Source organism: Salmo trutta, chromosome 4 (genome assembly GCF_901001165.1).
Source record: "Salmo trutta chromosome 4, fSalTru1.1, whole genome shotgun sequence".
In the NCBI taxonomy this organism is placed as follows: Eukaryota; Metazoa; Chordata; class Actinopteri; order Salmoniformes; family Salmonidae; genus Salmo; species Salmo trutta.
Genome location: NC_042960.1, coordinates 22,286,082 through 22,308,603, shown reverse-complemented (window position 1 = coordinate 22,308,603; position 22,522 = coordinate 22,286,082). Strand labels below are relative to the sequence as shown.

At 41.3% G+C, this 22,522-nt stretch overlaps 1 protein-coding gene across 1 annotated transcript; it reads right to left on the bottom strand.

The window, feature by feature from the left end:
• Window positions 1–438: 438 nt before the first annotated feature.
• On the bottom strand, window positions 439–14,643 carry LOC115192061 (NXPE family member 3-like). Its single transcript, XM_029750170.1, is given in 7 exon segments — window positions 439–1,585; window positions 1,714–1,935; window positions 2,244–2,314; window positions 2,493–3,274; window positions 3,735–3,850; window positions 3,936–4,012; window positions 14,468–14,643. Coding segments are annotated over 5 exon segments (1,710 nt in total). The 5' UTR covers window positions 3,828–3,850; window positions 3,936–4,012; window positions 14,468–14,643; the 3' UTR covers window positions 439–1,043.
• Between the last annotated feature and the right edge of the window lie 7,879 nt (window positions 14,644–22,522).

Genomic DNA, 22,522 nt, shown 5'->3' with positions numbered 1-22,522 from the left:
TTCCAACCAACTCAATGCACCATTATATACATGTCAATCAGGAGCTCTGCCTGGGCAAACCCAGCAGTTGTCTTATATACGGCTATACACAGACAAGTTATATTGGCATGATTTAGCACAATTAATTAATCATTACCGTTTTGTTTCTTTCATGTGACCGACCAATACTGTTTCATAACATGTGACAGACCAATACCTCATGAGGCTTCTTTCTCTCTAAGCTGAGACCTTGAAACGGAGATATCTTTTGTTCGTTCTCAAAACATGGTCTGGGCGTACTGCCAAATTGCAGCTACTGATAGTGAGGATTTGTACAGTCAGCTACATGCATGAACACAGAAATTGGTTATTAGAACATCACATGAATAGAAGACCGAAATTTGTTTAAAGAAAAGCACAAACATTAAAATTCCCATTACATTATTATTATTATTATTATTGTGTGTGTTTGTGTCTGTGTGCCCACACGTGTGTGTGTGTGTGTGCACATGTACACTTTTGTGTTTATGTGTCTTGAAGTTTGTGTTCCATTGTTTCTCAGTTTCAGGCTACGCACCTATTTGTTTGTGTGATTTCCCTCTTAGTTATATGTTTGAACATTTGAGTTTGGTTAAATGTTCTGGAGTTGAGAATAAGGCAAATCTTCACAGACAAATGTGCAGGTCATTCTTTTACATTCCAAGCCACATTTTGAGAAAGTAACAATCATAACAGGTCATTCAGCCTGACATGGAAACAGATAAATCAACAGAACATTCGGTAGGTAAAATTTGAATGGCTAGGCATTTTGTAATATGTATACGTGTTGACAAATGGAGAAATCTGACATATCATTTCACTCAGGGCTCTATTCAATCCGTAGCGCTGAAGATCCGCTTTATAGCGCAATTGACAATTAAGGGCAATGTTCCCGCGGTTGCGGAGACTGCATTCACAATAAACACTGCATCTGTGAGATCAATCGGAAATTAACGCATCATTCTTACGTGGATCTTACGTGATATTTAAGCGATACAGAATCCAGCCCTTAATCTGATAGCTCTTCATGGGCAGATACGAGAGAGGATAATATCTATCATGTTCTTGATGATGATGGGGGGAGGGTGGAGGGCATGGGGGAGGTGGTGGGCAAGGGTCATCTCCCAGGCGTCTATCAGCAAGACATCCACACCCCTGAACATGGCCCTGAGAACCCCGTCCAGCTGCAATGAGTACCAGTCACTATTGTACAGGCTCACCTCTGGGTCCAGGGCCTGGAGGTTGGCTGAACGCAACACCACCATGGTCCCCGGAGCCCGGTCCAGAAGCCGCACCACTGCCCGCCGTATGTGGCGTAGTCGGCGAATGTAGACCTGCACAGGAAAGGTGCTGAAATGGGACCATATGCTAATAAACACCACAGTGTTCGGCCCACCAGTCAGGCCATCCAGTTCGTTAGCTACGTAGCGCATCTCACTGGCGATGACATTGGTGAAGCGGATTGGAGGACCGTGACAACGGTACCTCAGAAGGGTGTTGTGGGTGCTGTCCACCGCCATGTTGGGCCCCACATTCTTAGGACTGTGAAGGTTAAACTGCTTCAGCTCTGTGACAACAATGGAGGCATATGAGTGGAGGGTTGGGTTGGGAGTTGGAAAGGCAGAAGAGAGAGTTAGAAAGCACTTGAGGCAGCAGAGAGTGAGAGATGTTACAGTACTTGCAGACAGCACTCACCTGGTAATAATGCGTTGAGGTACTCAAACCACTGTCTGGCAGTAGAGTCTCCGTACATGTACACCACCTTGCCCTTCAGACACTGAGTAATGGCAGAGGAGTCGTTAAACTGGCGTATTACACCACCAGTCAGCGCTCGCCATGACCCTTGGAAGTAATACCCGGAAGGAGTGATTCTGGTAGGTTCCGTCTTCATGCTGCTTCTCTCCACGTCTGCTTTGTCTGAAAGAGTAACACAAGCATGATGCACCAGCCAGCATCATCACTTTGCAGGTACACAACACAATGGAAACAAAGGTGCTGGCGCTTCCCTGCCTTACAATACTGTAAATGCAGTAGTGGGATGGAAGAGAGAGTTAGAAAGCACTTGAGGCAGCAGAGAGTGAGAGATGGAATACTATCCTGCACATGCAGAACCTCTCCAGTGTTGAAGTATACAGCCACGTGGCACTTAATAGCAGCTAGGCTGGCAAGGAAGTACACAACCGATAAACACACAGTTTTACTGTAGCATCTCCTTGCTCGCCTACCTTTTTTCTCAGGCAGCACAGTGACACTGTCAGACCCTGAAGGATGAATGTGAACTTTGATGTTTACACCACTGAAAAAAATAAAATAAATACACAGCAGTTAATGTTAAATAAATACACTGCAGCAAGCAATCTGATACATTGGAAACAAAGTCTGTGATTAAATGAGACACACTTACACTCATTCACTCATGTACTGTACACCTTACTAACCTCTGGAAGAGCTCGCATACTGTACACCTTACTAACCTCTAGAAGAGCAATGCCTCTTTGTTGGTGAGCAGATCTTTCACATAGCCTCCCTTTGCGTGGTTGATCCGTGTGTCACAACTCAGCATCTTGGGCTTGTAGCAGTACCAGGGCTCCTCCGTGTGGGCGTCTGTGTAATTGCACAGCGGCTTCTGGCTTGTTGGCAGACACAGGTTACATATAGTTGTCTGGGACAGTTTTCCAGAGCGGAAGAGACTCTTAAAGAAAACCCGGTCGGGCCGTTCCTCTCGTAACCGTCGTAGAACATGAACTGCCTCACTTGGATGGACCAGTGTCATCTCCACCTGTGCAGACCCTTGCCATAGTAATGGGAAAATGGCAGAGTAGGTCCCATTCCTGTGGTCCAGCACCTGTCCTGCAACGCCTGCCTCCAATTCAGAGGAGTGCAGTCGGGCCAGCAAGAAGTCTCCACCATGGCTCTTGGGATGCCCCTGAAAATCATACATCTGGACAAAAGCCTCCAGCTGGTCCCCCACATGCCACTCACTCCTGCCCCTTGCTGGCAGGATCACAAAAAGGCTGTGTGCAGGATCACTGGTGTGGTCCAGGGACACACTCTCAGAATGGTGCGTAGGCTCTGGCCAGGCGATGGACTCCAGGAGGTAATGCTCTTCCAGAGCCTCCTCGGGTGAGGGCTTCTGGCCCAGGAGGCCACAGTAGCTATGGTTGCGGTCCAGAAGAAAAGGGGCCTCTGAAAAGAAAGCTGTGTGGATGCTGCTCTGGAGCTGGTATAATGTTGACACTGTTTGGCAGTTCAGATTCTGCTAAGGAGAAAAGTAAAGGTCACTAACAGGCATAAAGTGTAACTTTTGCAGAGCGTGCAACGCTCCCATTAATTTCAATGAAAACTGGGCGTAAACAGCACGGCTCGGCGAGAGGTAAAGGATGGTTATTGAGGTAAAGGATGGTTATTGAAGCAATGTGGGAAGAATATTATTATAATTTTGTATTTTTATTTAACCTTTATTTAACCAGGCAAGTCAGTTAATAACAAATTCTTATTTACAATGACGGCCTACCAGGACGACGCTGGTCCTATTGGGCGCCGCCCTATGGGACTCCCAATCACGGCCGGATGAGATACAGCCTGGATTCGAACCAGGCAATGTAGTGACGCCTCTTGCACTGAGATGCACTGAGATGCTGTGCCTTAGACCGCTGCGCCACTCGGGAGCAATAAAGGAGGTTGGACTTGTTATGAGTGCAGATGGCTTCCCTTACCTCCAGAATGTTGATGTTGCTTAACAGGAAAAAGAGGCTTGACAGGGCCAGCAGGAAGAAGACACAGACATATTTGGACAGGCTTCTCCACATGGTGCTGTCCTCTGTCAATTCCCCTGATGTTGACACAAAAAAAGTTGTTAACAGTTCGCCAGTTTGCATATGTGCAGAAGTAGAGTAGAACTATAAAATATGCCTTACTTCAGCTTAGGCGGCTAACAGTCTTGTGGAGCACAGGATACCTTGGGTTCAAATCCTGTTCAGTTACAATTGGGCTGCTAAAGTTGGGTAGTAATACACACACACACACACACACACAGAGTTTGGACACACCTACTCATTCCAGGATTTTTCTTTTTTTTAAACTATTTTCTACATTGTAGAATAATAGTGAAGAAATCAAAACTTTGAAATAACACATATTTTATATTTGAGATTCTTCAATGTAGCCACCCTTTTCCTTGATGACAGCTTTGCACACTCCTGACATTCTTTCAACCAGCTTCATGAGGTAGTCACCTGGAATGCATTTCAATTAACATGTGTGCCTTGTTAAAAGTTCATTTGTGGAATTTCTTTCCTTCTTCTTAAGGCTAGGGGGCAGTATCCTGAATTTCCGGCTGACTGACGTGCCCAAAGTTAACTGCCTGTTACTCAGGCCCAGAAGCTAGGACATGCATATAATTGGTAGCATTGGATAGAAAACACTCTGGAGTTTCTAAAACTGTTACAATAATGTCTGTAAGTATAACAGAATGGATATGACAGGCAAAAACCCGAGGAAAATCTACCCGGAAAAATGTATTTTTGGAGGTCACAGGCCGCTTCAAAGCAAGCCTATGGGCTATACAAAAACATTGCTCCCAGATTGCAGTTCCTATGGCTTCCACTAGTTGTCAACAGTCTTTATACAGGGTTTCAGGCTTGTTTCTTGAAAAACGTAATTGTAGTTTTTCCAAGGTGTGCTCATCAGGAAAGGTAGGCTTTTGGCGCACGTTAATGAGGGCGCACTCTTCGTTATTTTCCTTTCCTATTGAACACCGTTCTTTCCATCTGAAATATGATCATTTATTTGCATATTAGGGTACGTGAGAATTGAATAGAAACATTGTTTGACTTGTTTGGATGAAGTTTACTGGTAGCTTTTTGGATTCCTTTGTATGCATGTTGAAGGAGTGGATTACTGAAATCAATGGCGCCAACTAAACTGACTTTTGTGGATATAAAGAAGGACTTTATCGAACAAAACAAACATTCATTGTGTAGCTGGGACCCTTGGGATTGCAAACAGAGGAAGATCTTCAAAGGTAAGTCATTTATTTTATCGCTATTTGTGATTTTTGTGAAGCCTGTGCTGGTTGAAAAAGTATTTTGATGTGGGGCACTGTCCTCAGATAATCGCATGGTATGCTTTCGCCGTAATGCCTTTTTGAAATCTGACAACGCAGTTGGATTAACAAGAAGTTAAGGTTTTAAATGATGTAAGACTCTTGTATGTTCATGAATGTTTAATATTACGATTTTGTAATTTGAATTTGGCGCGCTCCAATTTCCACGGATGTTGTCGAAAGGTGTCCTGCTAGCGGTTCGCTAGAGATTTTTAATGCGTTTCATCCAATCAGTTGTGTTGTGACAAGGTACTGTAGGGGTGGTATACAGAAGATAGACCTATTTGGTAAAAGACCAAGTCCATATTATGGCAAGAGCAGCATACTTTAGGACATCATTACTTTAGGACATGAAGGTCAGTCAATCTGGCCTTCAATCAAAATTTCAAGAACTTTGAAAGTTTCTTCCAAGTGCAGTCGCAAGAAGACCTAAAGTTACCTCAGAAATTGTCACCCAAATAAATGCTTCACAGACACATCTCAACATAAATGTTGAGGAGACTGTGTGAATCAGGCCTTCGTGGTTGAATTGCTGCAAAGAAACCACTACTGAAGGACACCAATAATAAGAGACTTGCTTGGGCTAAGAAACACAAGCAATGGACATTAGACCGGTGGAAATCGGTCCTTTGGTCTGATGAGTCCAAATTTGAGATTTTTGGTTCCAACCGCCATGTCTTTGTAAGATACAGAGTAGGTGATCTCCGCATTTGTGTTTCCCACCGTGAAGCATGGAGGAGGAGGTGTGATGGTGTGGGGGTGCTTTGCTGGTGACTGTCTGTGATTTATTTAGAATACAAGGCACACTTAAACAGCATGGCTACCACAGCATTCTGCAGCGATATGCCATCTCATCTGGTTTGCACTTAGTGGTACTATCAATTTGTTTTCAACAGGACAATGACCAAACACACCCCCAGGCTGTGTATGGGCTATTTGACCAAGAAGGAGAGTGATGGAGTGTTGCATCAGATGACCTGGCATCCACAATCACCTGACCTCAACCCAATTGAGATGGTTTGGGATGAGTTGGACCACAGTGAAGGAAAAGCAGCCAACAAGTACTCAGCATATTTAACATTTAACATTTAAGTCATTTAGCAGACACTCTTATCCAGAGCGACTTACAAATTGTCATATGTTGGAATTCTTTCAAGACTGTTGAAAAAGCATTCCAAGTGAAGCTGGTTGAGAGAATGCCAAGTGTGCAAAGCTGTCATCAAGGCAAAGGGTGGCTACTCTGAAGAATCTCAAATATATTTTGATTTGTTTAACACTTTTTTTGGTTACTACATGGTTCCATATGTGTTATTTCATAGTTTTGATGTATTTACTATTATTCTACAATGTAATTTTGTTTTAAATTATTTAAAAAAAAGGTTACATTGACTGGTACGATATATATATATATATATATATATATATATTTTTTTTTCAATGGAGAATTTAAGCGTTCACGTTTCCTCCAAACATTTTTTTTTTTTGCAAAAAGTTCAAAATATTTCAATTATACTGCCAATATGTTGGCAATTATACACTGAGTATACCAAAAATTAGGAACAGCCCTCAGAACAGCCTCAATTCATTGAGACATAGACTCTACAAGGTGTGAAGAGTTCCACAGGGAAGCTGGCCCATGTTGACTCCAATGCTTCCCACAGTTGTGTCAAGTTGGCTGGATGTCCTTTGGGTGGTGGACAATTCTCGATGCACACGTGACATAGTCGCGGGAAGTAGCGGTGCTGAAGTAACCCCTGATAATATATGTGTATATTTTGGGGATAAAATATATATTTTTCATCACAAAAGTAGTGCACTGAGTCTTTACTACTCCTGTATGAGTGGACCAAAATAGTAATTAGCAGCGCACAAAAACATTTCAGCAACCCCACCCCTAAACATCTTCCTGCGGCCATGAAAGGGGAAACTGTTCAGCGTGAAAAACCCAGCAGCGTTGCAATTCTTGACACAAACCGGTGCGCCTGGCACATACTACCATACCCCGTTCAAAAGCACTTCAATCTTTTGTCTTGCCTATACACCCTCTGAATGGCACACATACACAATCAATGTCACAATCAATGATTGAAGTGGATTTAACAAGTGACATACAATTATGGATCATAGCTTTCACCTGGATTCACCTGGTCAGTCTGTCATGGAAAGAGCAGTTGTTCTTAATATTTTGTATACTCAGTGTATATCAGCAAACATTGTTTTAAAATTGTTTGAGAAAATGTACATAAATTCATGAGGTGGAAAGAACCAATTTTGCCAGGCACCCCTATTTGGAATAACCCCACCTTACCTCCAGCGTTTAATGATAACACCTTTAAATCCTGTTTCCAAAGTTGCATCATGAATTTTGAACATGTGCACTATGATGGATCTCAACGTCATTTAATCAATGACAAGAAAGAGTTGGATTATCCAAGGCCGTTCTGATTTTAGTTTAGAAATCTTATATGCCAAAGAAGTTGATTGCCAAGCTATTTCAAGGGTTGAATGAAACTCTACCTTATGGTTGAGAACCTGTAAGGAATAAATGGCAAACAGATCTAAAGGAAGAATTGAGAAGAACCATTGGTTAGATACCTGCTCCTACAACATAAACACTGCAATTTAAGATAATTTATAGGATTTACTACCCTCCTGCCAGAATGCATGTAATGTACCCAGAAATGTTGCATGCAAAAATCACAGAGTACTAAAGAGTACAATTACATATGCTATGCCCAAATTTCATTCGCTACTGGCAGTTTGATGCTGATTGACATCTCATTTCACCTCTTGTTGAAAGAAGCATTTATTTTGACGTTTTCAAATCAAGCAAGAGAGAATATTAACATTGGTTGCGAGATACAGAAGAATAAGAATATCATACAGAAGAAGAGAGAATATTTCCACAGCTCCATGAGCTCTTTTCACAATTGGTGAAAGTATCATATTTGAAGTACGTTTTAAGGATTAGCATCGGGTTTAGGTTTCCTGAACAACTCAACTACGAAAGTTGAGTCGCTGTGTAAATTAACGTTAGACATTTGACTCCATTAACAGACAGTTAACCAGATAAGCGAGATCGGTTCCCAATTTAGCCTAACATTATGTTTACATCTGTTACAGTATACGAATGTTTAGTTAATGTGGGGTAACTAGTAGGCTACAGATGTCAGTGTTAAGCAAGTTAACATTCAGCTATTTGAAATCCAATAACTCAGTTAGATTTTCGTACTTGGACTCAAAACGAACAATCAAGTTACTCAAAAGATGACCACAATTTACAGATAGCCTGTTTGCTATCGTAAAGGTGTAAGAAATTATAGCTAGCTAAGTTACTGCAGAGTAGGGCTAGTCATGATCTAACTAGTAACTTAGGTTGGTAGTTGATTTTAAGGTACAGTTATGATAATGGAGATTTGTACTTGAGATTGGACTAAAATGTGGGTATTTGGATGCTTAGATGTAACCATAGACTGTCTTATTTCTGCATAGGGTCAATTAAACATGAAAAGAAAGGGAGAGATATCAGACTTTTTAAAGAAGCACAAACAGGTAGATCAGGTGCAAACAGACCACAGCCCTTGCATCACCACCGGACCCCAGAGCAGCTCCCTACATCAGGCTAGTCAGAGTCAGTGTGGTTAGACTTCACAAGGACCCAGTCTACCACCACCAGGTCAGAGCATCTACCAGGCAGTCAGTCACATGCCCAGTTCAGAATTTAAGTTTAGCTTCAGCTTGTAATAGATGATTTTGTCAGATTAAGCCTCACTTTAAAATGTTGGTTGTTGATTCATGTGTGTTCTTGTTTTGATGGCTGTGGCATTTTTACACTAATGGTTCTTGTGTTATTTTAATGTAATAGATGTATCAAGGGATGACACAGAGACCTCTGGTTCTGAGCTAGACAGTGAGCCAGAGCTGCCAGGAGATGTCATTGAGCCCCTCCCAAGCATCAAGCACCAGATATGCTGTTCCAAAAGGACCCAATGGTAGGCCAGGCCTATACTTTAAACTACACATTTTAGTTAGCAGCTGTTAGTATCTAATCTTGTGGATCCCTTAAATATGCATTTCTATAGAGATATGACACATCATTTAACGTGTATTTCAGACATTTCAAGGTCCAGAGAAGAGGGTCCTGTACAGCCGTGTTTGAAAACATTTCCCAGGTACTAGGAAAAGGGCTTTCAACAGCTCCTGGTATAAGGACAATTCATGGCTTGAATATTCTGTAAGTCAAGATTCAACATATTGTTTCGCCTGTAGGCATTTTTCTCTGCCCAATACACCTGAATCTGCCTTCACATCACAGTCAGGTTTTTGTCACTGGAAAAAAGACGCTGTTTAAAGATTCTGGGTTTAAGCTCCATTCGAAGGCAGAGCATCATATCAATGCTATGCATGCTTGGAATCAGCATAAAAGGGCTATTGACAGCAACTCATATGAGGACCGGAAAAAGAAAGTGGAGGAAAACTGGACTTACATTAAAACAAGTGCAGATGTGCTCCTATTAACTGCCATTCAAAATATAGCGCAGAGAGGTCATCGAGAATATGATGACTCTCACAACAACGGTAATTTTTTGACAATCTTAGAAAAAATAGCAAAGCATGACCCTCTTGTAGAGAAAAGGATGAATGCATGTGGCAATGCTAAGTACACAAGCCACCAAATCCAGAACAAAGTTCTTGAGGGGTAGCTGAGATGGTTAAGTGAAATAATAAGAGAAGTAAAAGAACAAATATATTTAGTTGTGATGTACTATTACAATGGGGCCATCCACAAAAGCTTTTTACACTTTCAGTCAGCTGAAAGCTTAGATGCAGCATGTCTCACAAAAATGATAATTGATTGCCTTGAAAAACATGGTCTGGACTACAGAAATAATCTTGTGGGGCAAGGCTATGACGGTGCGTCCGTCATGAGCGGAAATACAAGATTTGCATTTAATGTGCACTGTAATGCACATTGTTTGAATTTGGTTCTTGTTGATGCTGTAAAATCAGTGCCCGAGGCAGTTACATTTTTTGCTCTCCTGCAGAAGCTTTATAACTTTGTATCTGGCTCGTACGTTCATCTCAAGTGGCTTGCAGTTCAGAAAGAGCTGTATCCACAGCAGCAGCTCAGGGAACTACAGAGACTTACGGATGTAAGGTGGGCATGCAGATACATGGCATGCCGTAATCTGAGGGACAGGCTTCCAGCAGTTCTGAGAGTGCTACAGGACATCACACTTGAAAATAGTGGTAATAGATCAGTGGAGGCAAGGGGCCTTCTTTCTAAGATAGATTTACATTTCTTAGGGCTTTTGGGTACCTTTTGTAAAGTGCTTGGTGATGCCAAATATCTTTCTGACATGCTCCAATCAAGCTCTCTTTACCTAGCAAGGGCTGTGGATCTAGTAGGTGCCCTTACAGACACATTACAGAACTACAGAAGTGACGGTTACTTTGGAGAACTATGGAACGAGGTTGAAGAGATTGCAAAGCACTGCAAAATAAGGGTACAAACAGTGTGTAAAAGACAGCCTAAAACAAGCTTAAGATTTCATGACTCATTGATGATGAGCACTGTAGGACAGAAAAAGTTACCAAAGTGATGGTGAGAGCTTCCAAAGAGCTATTATTTATCAAGTGCTTGACATTCTCACAGCTGAGCTGCAGAGGCGTTTTTCAAAGAAGAATTGTGAGATAATGCAAAACCCAAAGAGTACAGCATTCTTGAATGAGGAGCCTCTGTTCGCCTTTGCTCAGACCATTGAGTCAGATTTAGAGGACCTCAAACATGAGGATCATCAAACCAAGCGGCTTCTTGATAGGAGAGAAAAGTGGAAGGGACAGACGGTCTATTCTCCTTGACTTTTTTGTGTTTCTAGAACCTTATAAAGAGGTCTTCCATGAGCTATTTCGACTTTGTAAGATTTCTGTTGTTAGACCAGTCAGCAGTGCTTCTTGCGAGAGAAGCTTCTCAGCTTTAAAACTGATTAAAACCCACCTTAGGACAACAATGGTTAACGACAGGTTAAGTCACCTCGGAATTCTCAGTGTTGAGTCAAGCAGGGCACACTCCCTCAACATGGAGGAGTTTGTGAAACATTTTGCCAGTTCTCACCAGAACCGCAGAATTATGCTGTTTTAAATCTACCTAGGATAATTTGGCACTTAGGCGGTCCCTCTGGTCATGATTAAAACCTGCGCTGTGTACTAACTAGTTCACTGAATTCTAAAATGATAAATACAAAGGGTATCATGTCACACAGATTTTATTTGGTCTTGATTAGGCCAATTCCAAAACTTTTCTTTGCTATTAGTTAACATAATATATATTAGCATAAATATGATACTGTAAATTTGTAATAATGATGGGCACAAATTATTTTTAAAGTCCATTTCTGCTTGATACAGTTGAAGCCTGAAGTTTACATACACTTAGGTTGGGGTCATTAAAACCACTCCACACATTTCTTGATAACAAACTATAGTTTTGGCAAGTCGTTTAGGACATCTACTTTGTGCATGACACAAGTAATTTTTCCAACAATTGTTTACAGACAGATTATTTCACTTATAATTCACTGTATCACAATTCCAGTGGCTCAGAAGTTTACATACACTAAGTTTATTGTGCCTTTAAACAGCTTGGAAAATTCCAGAAAATGATATCATGGCTTTAGAAGCTTCTGATAGGCTAATTGACATAATTTGAGTCAATTGGAGGTGTACCTGTGGATGTATTTCAAGGCCTACCTTCAAACCCAGTGCCTCTTTGCTTGACATCATGGGAAAATAAAAATAAATCAACCAAGACCTCAGAAAAAAAAATGGTAGACCACCACAAGTCTGGGTTCATCATTGGGAGCAATTTCCAAACACCTGAAGGTACCACGTTCATCTGTACAAACAATAGTACGCAAGTATAAACACCATGGGACCAAGCAGCCGTCATACCGCTCAGGAAGGAGACGCGTTCTGTCTCCTAGAGATGAATGTACTTTGGTGTGAAAAGTGCAAATCAATCCCAGAACAACAGCAAAGGACCTTGTGAAGATGCTGGAGGAAACGGGTACAAATGTATCTATATCCACAGTAAAACGAGTCCTATATCAACATAACCTGAAAGACTGCTCATCAAGGAAGAAGCCACTGCTCCAAAACCGCCATAAAAAAGCCAGACTACGGTTTTCAACTGCACATTGGGACAAAGATTGTACTTTTTGGAGAAATGTCCTCTGGTCTGATGAAACAAGAATAGAACTGTTTGGCCATAATACCATCATTATGTTTGGAGGAAAAAGGGGGAGGCTTGCAAGCCAAAGAACACCATCCCAACCGTGAAGCACGGGGGTGGCAGCATCATGTTGTGGGGGTGCTTTGCTGCAGGAGGGACGGGTGCACTTCACAAAATAGATGGCATCATGAGGAAGAGAATTATGTGGATATATTGAAGCAACATCTCAAGACATCAGTCAGGAAGTTAAAGCTTGGTTGCAAATGGGTCTTTCAAATGGACAATGACCCCAAGCATACTTCAAAAGTTGTGGCAAAATGGCTTAAGGACAACAAAGTCAAGGTATTGGAGTGGCCATCACAAAGCCCTGACCTCAATCCCATAGACAATTTGTGGGCAGAACTGAAAAAGTGTGTGCAAGCAAGGAGGCCTACAATCCTGAGCCAGTTACACCAGCTCTGTCAGGAGGAATGGGCCAAAATTCACCCAACTTATTGTGGGAAGCTTGTGGAAGTCTTCCTGAAATGTTTGACCCAAGTTAAACAATTTAAAGGCAATGCTACCAAATACTAATTGAGTGTATGTAAACTTCTGACCCACTGGGAATGTGATGAAAGAAATAAAAGCTGACATAAAATCACTACTATTTTTCTGACATTTCACATTCTTAAAATAAAGTGGTGATCCTAACTGACCTAAGACAGGGAATTTTTACTAGGATTAAATGTCAGGAATTGTGAAAAACTGAGTTTAAATGTATTTGGCTAAGGTATACACAAACTTCCGACTTCAACTGTACCTGGTATGTCAAATTGCAGTGGTTTTTTGTCAATTACATTTTTTGTAAATAAACTATGTAACACACGTGCTATTTTATCTCATTGGTGCTTGAGCTTTATTTTCTGAAAATATTTTCGATGTTCAACACTTATAGATCCAGATTATATATTCATGAAAACAGAGTGACCCAAGTCTCTCCAGTATGTAAGTACAGTGTGTGTGTGTGAGAGAGAGAAAGAAATTGAGCTGCAGTTCCGAGGTAGAGACACTGACTATTCATAGTATATTAAAGAATTCTAGTGAAGTAACCCTTTTGGACCACACTATCTGCCACATTGAACAACTCCGGGTTAAGTGAATTATCACTTCTATCTCTAATCAGCAATCATAGGATTTATTAACGTTCCTTAGATGCCAGGTTAGGGTTACACACTAATTTTCTGTCATGGTCTATGAACCCCCTGAAGTAGCCTTGGCCACCCCATGTATAAATCTCTAGTTCCACCACTGCCTGTGACAAATACCATTCTGCGATAATGCATATGCTATCATTGAGAAATGTAAATATTGTCAATCAATATAAGAACATTTTGTAATCTAGGTGTAATTGCTGCCAAAAAAATGTGGACCCATATTGGAAAGCCTCATATAACCTCAATAACAAACTGGAGGACTGAACTATCTAGCTACATCCCATTAGACTCTATTAATTATAAAATCAAACATAAACCAGACACATTTGACAGAGTTTGGAAATCGTATGTTGACCATCTTACATTTACATTTTAGTCATTTAGCAGACGCTCTTATCCAGAGCGACTTACAGTAGTGAATACATACATTTCATACAATGCATTTTTTAAATTAAATGTGTAAATTAATTAATACAATATTTGTTTTTGTTTTTTTGTACTAGCCCCCCGTGGGAATCCAACCCACAAACCTGGCGTTGCACACACCATGCTCAACCAACTGAGCCACAGGGAAGACCGGGCCTTTTATTTCTGTTGCCATATTGTATTTGGCTGTAAGCCACTGCAAACACTAACGAACAATACATTAATCAATAACCCGTCAAGGAACAGACAAAGATAAAATTAGAGACTAGCCCGAACAACTTGTCATTTCTTATAAAATATATATTTTCCAATCCTTGATTCCACATTCACTCTGGTCGACTCCTCTCCTGACTTCTTTTAGATGTTTAGAGCAGGAAGAGATTGAAGAATGGAGTAAGAGTAAGCATGAAAATACCAATGAAATGCAGTCTGTACCAACATGCAAAATATGTTCCTGTTCTGAAGTATTGTGCTAGTTGTGCTATTGTGGCTTACCGTTTATGTATGGTCCCTCTTTTTCTTTGTATAGAATAAATACTTAACAAAGTTAATGTCCTGTCCACTGTTATTTGAAGCTGTCTGTTTGAAGAGCAACCAGATGTCCTTTACAACCATAAATGTAGATATAGGGTGCACTTGGAACAAAACCAGTTTTACCATGGGCAGGCCCATTGAGAAGAAATGTTGTACTACAAAATGGAGATACAGTTGCTCCCAATGGCGCTGCTCATGCGGTCATAGAAGACGTCCATTACAAGGATCTTTCCATATCCCTATGTTTACAACCCTCTTAGCATGAAAGATATGCACAACTGAGTGAATTAATCATTAATTAACCTGTTATGGCTAGGGGGCAGTATTTTCACGGCTGGATAAAAAACGTACCCGATTTAATCTGATTATTAGTCCTGCCCAGAAACTGGAATATGCATATAATTATTAGCTTTGGAGAGAAAACACTCCAAAGTTTCTGAAACTGTTTGAATGGTGTCTGTGAGTATAACAGAACTCCTATGGCAGGCAAAAACCTGAGATGCTTCTGTTCAGGAAGTACCCTGTCTGAACATTTCTTGCCCTTCTTTATTATCTCTATCGTTTACAAAGGATCTCTGCTCTTACGTGACAATTCACACGTCTCCAATGAGGTCTCATAGCCCGGGAAAAACAGGAATGACGTAATTCAAAGCCCTGGCTGAAGCACAGGAAGGCAAAAGCTAAGTGGTCACTCAATGGTCTAAGCCTTAGGCGCGTGACACGCCCCGCCCCCGGCTTTCGGTTTTTTCCTCAGTTTACAGACAGGCAGATTCCCGGTCGGAATATTATCGCTTCTCTACGAGATAAATTGCATAAATATTGGTTTTAAACAGCGGTTGACATGCTTCGAAGTACGGTAATGGAATATTTAGAATTTTTTTGTCATATTTTGCGTCATGCTCGTGGCCGAGATTTAGCGTTGGGATAGTGTCTAGAACGCACGAACAAAACGTCGCTGTTTGGATATAACGATGGATTATTTGGGACCAAACCTACATTTGTTATTGAAGTAGAAGTCCTGGCAGTGTATTCTGATGAAGAACAAGCAAGGTAAGAACATTTTTCTTATAGGAAATGTGATTTTGGTGAAGGCTAAACTTGCAGGGTGTCTAAATAGCTAGCCCTGTAACGCCGGGCTATGTACTTACATTATTGCAAAATGTGCTTCATCCGAAAAGCTATTTTAAAATCGGACATATCGAGTGCATAGAGGAGTTCTGTATCTATAATTCTTAAAATAATTGTTATGCTTTTTGTGAACGTTTATCGTGAGTAATTTAGTAAAATCACCGGAAGTGTTCGGTGGGAATGCTAGTTCTGAACGTCACATGCTAATGTAAAAAGCTGTTTTTTGATATAAATATGAACTTGATTGAACAGACATGCATGTATTGTATAACACAATGTCCTAGGTGTGTCATCTGATGAAGATCATCAAAGGTTAGTGCTGCATTTAGATATGGTTTGGGTTTATGTGACATGATATGCTAGCTTGAAAAATGGCTGTGTGATTATTTCTGGCTGGGTACTCTGCTGACATAATCTAATGTTTTGCTTTCGCTGTAAAGCCTTTTTGAAATCGGACAGTTTGGTTAGATAAAGGAGAGTCTTGTCTTTAAATAGCTGTAAAATAGTCATATGTTTGAAAAGTGTAAGTTTTCGGATTTAGAGGAGTTTGAATTTCGCGCCCCGCCCATCATTGGATATTGGAGCAATCGTTCCGCTAGCGGAACGTGTAGATGTAAGAGGTTCCTAATAATGGCAGATAAATAGTGTGAGTATACAGTGCATTCAGAATGTATTCAAGACCCCTTCTGTCACGTCCTGACCCTTGGAAGAGGTAATTTTCCATAGTAGAGTGGTCAGGGCGTGACAGGTGGTTGTTTTGGGTGGTTTTGTATTTTCTGTTTATATGTGGGCTTTTTCTAGATTTCAATGTTTTGTTTTCTATGTTTTGGCCGGGTATGGTTTCCAATCAGAGGCAGGTGTTTATTGTTGTCTCTGATTGGAAGCCATACTTAGGCAGCCTGTTTTTCCTTTGGGTTTTGTGGGTAGTTGTTTTCCGTTTTGTCTACGTACCTGACGGAACTGTTGGCTGTCGTTTTTTTGTTAAAGTGTTATCATTAACCTGTTACATCTAGGGGGCAGTATTTTCACGGCTGGATAAAAAACGTACCCGATTTAATCTGATTATTAGTCCTGCCCAGAAACTGGAATATGCATATAATTATTAGCTTTGGAGAGAAAACACTCCAAAGTTTCTGAAACTGTTTGAATGGTGTCTGTGAGTATAACAGAACTCCTATGGCAGGCAAAAACCTGAGATGCTTCTGTTCAGGAAGTACCCTGTCTGAACATTTCTTGCCCTTCTTGATTCTCTCTATCGTTTACAAAGGATCTCTGCTCTTACGTGACACTTCTCACGTCAACAATGGAGTCTCACAGCCCGGGAAAAACAGGAATGATGTCATTCAAAGCCCTGGCTGAAGCACACGAGAGCAAATGCTGAGTGGTCAGTCAATGGACTAAGCCTTAGGCGCGTGACACGCCCCGCCCCCGGCTTTTGGTTTTTTCCTCAGTTTACAGACAGGCAGATTCCCGGTCGGAATATTATCGCTTCTCTACGAGATAAATTGCATAAATATTGGTTTTAAACAGCGGTTGACATGCTTCGAAGTACGGTAATGGAATATTTCGAAATTTTTTGTCATATTTTGCGTCATGCTCGTGGCCGAGATTTAGCGTTGGGATAGTGTCTAGAACGCACGAACAAAACGTCGCTGTTTGGATATAACGATGGATTATTTGGGACCAAACCTACATTTGTTATTGAAGTAGAAGTCCTGGCAGTGTATTCTGATGAAGAACAAGCAAGGTAAGAACATTTTTCTTATAGGAAATGTGATTTTGGTGAAGGCTACACTGGGTGGGTGTCTAAATAGCTAGCCCTGTAACGCCGGGCTATGTACTTACATTATTGCAAAATGTGCTTCATCCGAAAAGCTATTTTAAAATCGGACATATCGAGTGCATAGAGGAGTTCTGTATCTATAATTCTTAAAATAATTGTTATGCTTTTTGTGAACGTTTATCGTGAGTAATTTAGTAAAATCACCGGAAGTGTTCGGTGGGAATGCTAGTTCTGAACGTCACATGCTAATGTAAAAAGCTGGTTTTTGATATAAATATGAACTTGATTGAACAGACATGCATGTATTGTATAACACAATGTCCTAGGTGTGTCATCTGATGAAGATCATCAAAGGTTAGTGCTGCATTTAGATATGGTTTGGGTTTATGTGACATGATATGCTAGCTTGAAAAATGGCTGTGTGATTATTCCTGGCTGGGTACTCTGCTGACATAATCTAATGTTTTGCTTTCGCTGTAAAGCCTTTTTGAAATCGGACAGTTTGGTTAGATAAAGGAGAGTCTTGTCTTTAAATAGCTGTAACATAGTCATATGTTTGAAAAGTGTAAGTTTTCGGATTTAGAGGAGTTTGAATTTCGCGCCCCGCCCATCATTGGATATTGGAGCAGACGTTGTAATTTGAGCACTTTACACGCTGCGCCTTGGTCCCCTTTCAATGACCCCTGTGACACCTTCATTTTTTCCACATTTTGTTACGTTACAGCATTATTGTAAAATGGTTTAAATAGTTTTTCCAATCAACATACATAATGACAAATCCAAAACAGGTTTAGACATTTTTGCAAAGAAATTTATAAAAATGTAAATATCACAATTACACAAGTCATTAACCCTTTACTCAGTACTTTTTTGAAGCACCTTTAGCAGCGATTTTAGCCTGTCTTCTTGGGTATGACGATACAAGCTTATCACACCTGTATTTGGGGAATTTCTCCCATTCTTCACTGCAGATCCTCTCAAGCACTGTCAGGTTGGATGGGGAGCGTTGCTGCACAGCTATTTTCAGGTCTCCAGTGATGTTGGGTCGGGTTTAAGTCCAGGCTCTGGTTGGGTCACTCAAGGACATTCAGAGACTTGTCCCAGAAGCCACTCCTGTGTTGACTTGGCTGTGTGCTTAGGGTTGTTGTCCTGTTGGAAAGTGAACCTTTGCCCCAGTCTGAGGTCCTGAGCACTCCGGAGCAGGTTTTCATCAAGGATGTCTTTGTACTTTGCTGCGCTCATCTGTCCCTCGATCCTGAATAGTTTCCCAGTCCCTGATGTTGGAAAAACATCCCCACAGCATGATCCTGCCACCACCATGCTTAACTTCAGGGATGCTGCCAGGTTTCCTCCAGATGTGACGCTTGGCAATCAGGCCATAGAGTTCAACCTTGGTTTCATCAGACCAGAGAATATTTATTCTCATGGTCTGAGACTCTTATAGATGCCTTTTGGTAAACTCCAAGCGGGCTGTCATGTGCCTTTTACTGAGGAATAGCTTCTGTCTGGCCACTCTAACATAAAGGCCTGATTGGTGGAGTGCTGCAGAGATGTTTGACCTTCTGGAAGTTTCTCCCATCTCCACAAAGGAACTTTGGAGCTCTGTCAGAGTGACCATCAGGTTCTCGGTCACCTCCCTGACAAAGGCCCTTTCCCGTGATTGCTCAGTTTGTCCGGGCGGCCAGCTCTAGGAGGAGTCTTGGTGGTTCCAAACTTATTCCATTTAAGAATGATAGAGGCCACTGTGTTCTTGGGGACCTTCAATGCTGCAGAATTTTTGTTTAGTTTTTTTGTAACCCTTCCCCAGATCTGTGCCTCGACACAATCCTGTCCCCGAAGCTCTATGTACAATTCCTTCGAACTCATGGCTTGGTTTTTGCTCTGACATGTACTGTCAACTGTGGGACCTCATATTGGCAGCTGTGTGCTTTCCCAAATCATGTCCAATCAATTGAATTTACCACAGGTGGACTCCAATCAATTTGTAGAAATTTCAAGGATGATCAATGGAAACAGGATGTACCCGAGCTCAATTTTGAGTCTCATAGCAAAGGGTCTAAATACCTATGTAAATTAGGCATTTTTTTTAAATATTTGTAAAAATATATTTTCAACATTTTCTAAAAACCTGTTTTTGCATTGTCATTATGGGGTATTGTGTGTCGATTGATCAGGAAAAAACCCAATTGAATACATTTTACAATAAGGCTGTAACATAACAAAATGTGGAAAAAGGGAAGGAGTCTGAATAATGTATTCTCTCCTACCTCTGCTTGCTGGCGATCTCCTCCATCTTGGCGGTCTCATCTTGGCGGGCTTTTCCCATCCTCCTCTGGCTACATTGACTTAAATACAAAACCTAGGAGGCTCGTAGGCCTTACACCCTTCCATAGATCTACATGGTAATTATGACCACTTCCGGAGGATGTCCTCCAACCAAATCCAAGCTTTTGCAACATGAACTAACATGTTGTCCATCCTATCATAGGATTAGGATCAGAGAACAAACAGTGTGGTGGATTGGGGTTGTGCCACAGAGCAATATTGGAGTTTTATGTGTTGAGAAGCTTGGTGAGTTGGTGACATATTGGATAAAGATTGAAAGTGAAGTGATAGTTGAGCATTTCTAGGATATTATTCAATTCAAATTAGTTTCTTCAATCTACCGGAGACGGAGAAGGTAGATTATATACTGAAAAAAAATCTAAACGCAACATGTAAAGTGTTGATCCCATGTTTCATCAGCTGAAGTAAAAGATCCCAGAAATATTTCACTCAAACGTTTTACACAAATTTGTTTACATCCCTGTTAGTGAGCATTCCTCCTTTGCCAAGATAATCTATCCACCTAACAGGTGTGGCATATCAAGAAGCTGATTAAACAGCATGATCATTACACAGGAGTACCTTGTGCTGGGTACAATAAAAGGCCACTCTAAAATATGCTGTTTTGTCACACAACACAATGCCACAGATGCCTCAAGTTGAGGGAGCGTGCAATTGACATGCTGACTACAGGAATGTCAACCAGAGCTGTTGCCTGAGAATTCAATGTTCATTTCTCTAACATAAGCCCCCTCCAATGTTGTTTTAGAGAATTTGGCAGTATGTCCAACCAGCCTCACAACCGCAGGACACATGTATGGCGTTGTGTGGGCGAGCGGTTTGCTAATGTCAAAGTTGCTAACAGAGTGCCCCTGGTGGCGGTGGGGTTATGGCATGGGCAGGCATAATCTACGGACAACGAACACAAGTGCATTTTTTTGATAGCAATTTGCATGCACAGAGATACATTGACGAGATCCTGAGGCCCATTGTCGTGCCATTCATCCACTGCCATCATACTCATGTTTCAGCATGATAATACACGGCCCCATGTTGCGAGGATCTGTACACAATTCCTGGAAGCTGAATATTTTCTTCCACCAGACATGTCACCCATTTGAGCATGTTTGGGATTTTCTGGATTGTCATGTTTGACAGCGTGTTCTAGTTCCCGCCAATATCCAGCAACTTCGCACAGCCATTGAAGAGGAGTGGGACACAATCAACAGCCTGATCAAGTCGATGTGAAGGAGATGTGTCGCACTACATGAGGCAAATGGTGGTCACACCAGATACTGACTGGTTTTCTGATCCATGCCCCTACTTTAAAAAATATATATCTTTGACCAACAGATGCATATCTGAATTCCCAGTCATGTGAAATCCATAGATTAGGGACTAATGAATTCATTTCAATTGACGGATTTCCTTTATATGAACCTTAACTCATATTTTTGTTCAGTGTATATTTAGTTTTGGTTTTACATCTGTATTTTTGTGTCGTTAGTGCAATTTATTTCAATTTACCTTGCTAACTTTAGTAGCAAGTAGCTAGCTACCAACAAGAGTGCAGTTTTCTCAGACAGAATGGATAGCTAATGCTAACAAGAAAGTGGATTTTTTGTTGTTGTTGAAGAACCCCTTTCATTGCTCACATCAGATTCAAGTTTCTGAGAAAAAGCTGCATCGATCACGTAAAGGACGAACGTCAGTTTAGTCAAACTGCGCAACACAATGAGAAGGTAAGAAGAAACAAGGTCACAAGCAGCTTATTGGCAAAAGTTGGCTTTTACTTAGGGGCCCCATGAGAAGGAAAGTTCAGCTAACAAGGGCAACTGCAAGGAGCTTTCAGAGGTAATGCATGTTACGATGCTTTACTTGCCAAACATATGGACGTTTCTACGGTCTTCTCTGGGATGTCGAAATCAATTCAGAATGATTTGATCGCTTCCATCGCATAATCCTATAAAAGTGAGATTTAAAAGATAGGTTGACGTAGTGCATTTTGTTCCACTTTCCTTCGGTATTTAGACACACAGACACAAGCAAAAACTCTTTACATAAATGTTGCAGCAGCCCAGGCTACACCTAAAGAGATCTGACATGCTGTATGGGATGCAAATGAGACAATTTTTCAGTCAAATTTATTTATATAGCCCTTCTTACATCAGCTGATATCTCAAAGTGCTGTACAGAAACCCAGCCTAAAACCCCAAACAGCAAGCAATGCAGGTGTAGAAGCACGGTGGCTAGGAAAAACTCCCTAGAAAGGCCAAAACCTAGGAAGAAACCTAGAGAGGAACCAGGCTATGAGGGGTGGCCAGTCCTCTTCTGGCTGTGCCGGGTGGAGATTATAACAGAACATGGCCAAGATGTTAAAATGTTCACAAATGACCAGCATGGTCAAATAATAATAATCATAGTAGTTGTCGAGGGTGCAACAAGTCAGCAACTCAAGAGTAAGTGTCAGTTGGCTTTTTCATAGCCGATCTTTGAGAGTATCTCTACCGCTCCTGCTGTCGCTAGAGAGTTGAAAACAGCAGGTCTGGGACAGGTAGCACGTCCGGTGAGCAGGTCAGGGTTCCATAGCCGCAGGCAGAACAGTTGAAACTGGAGCAGCAGCACGGCCAGGTGGACTGGGGACAGCAAGGAGTCATCATGCCAGGTAGTCCTGAGGCATGGTCCTAGGGCTCAGGTCCTCCGAGAGAGAGAAAGAAAGAAAGAAAGAAAGAAAGAAGAGAGAATTAGAGAGAGCATATTTAAATTCACACAGGACACCG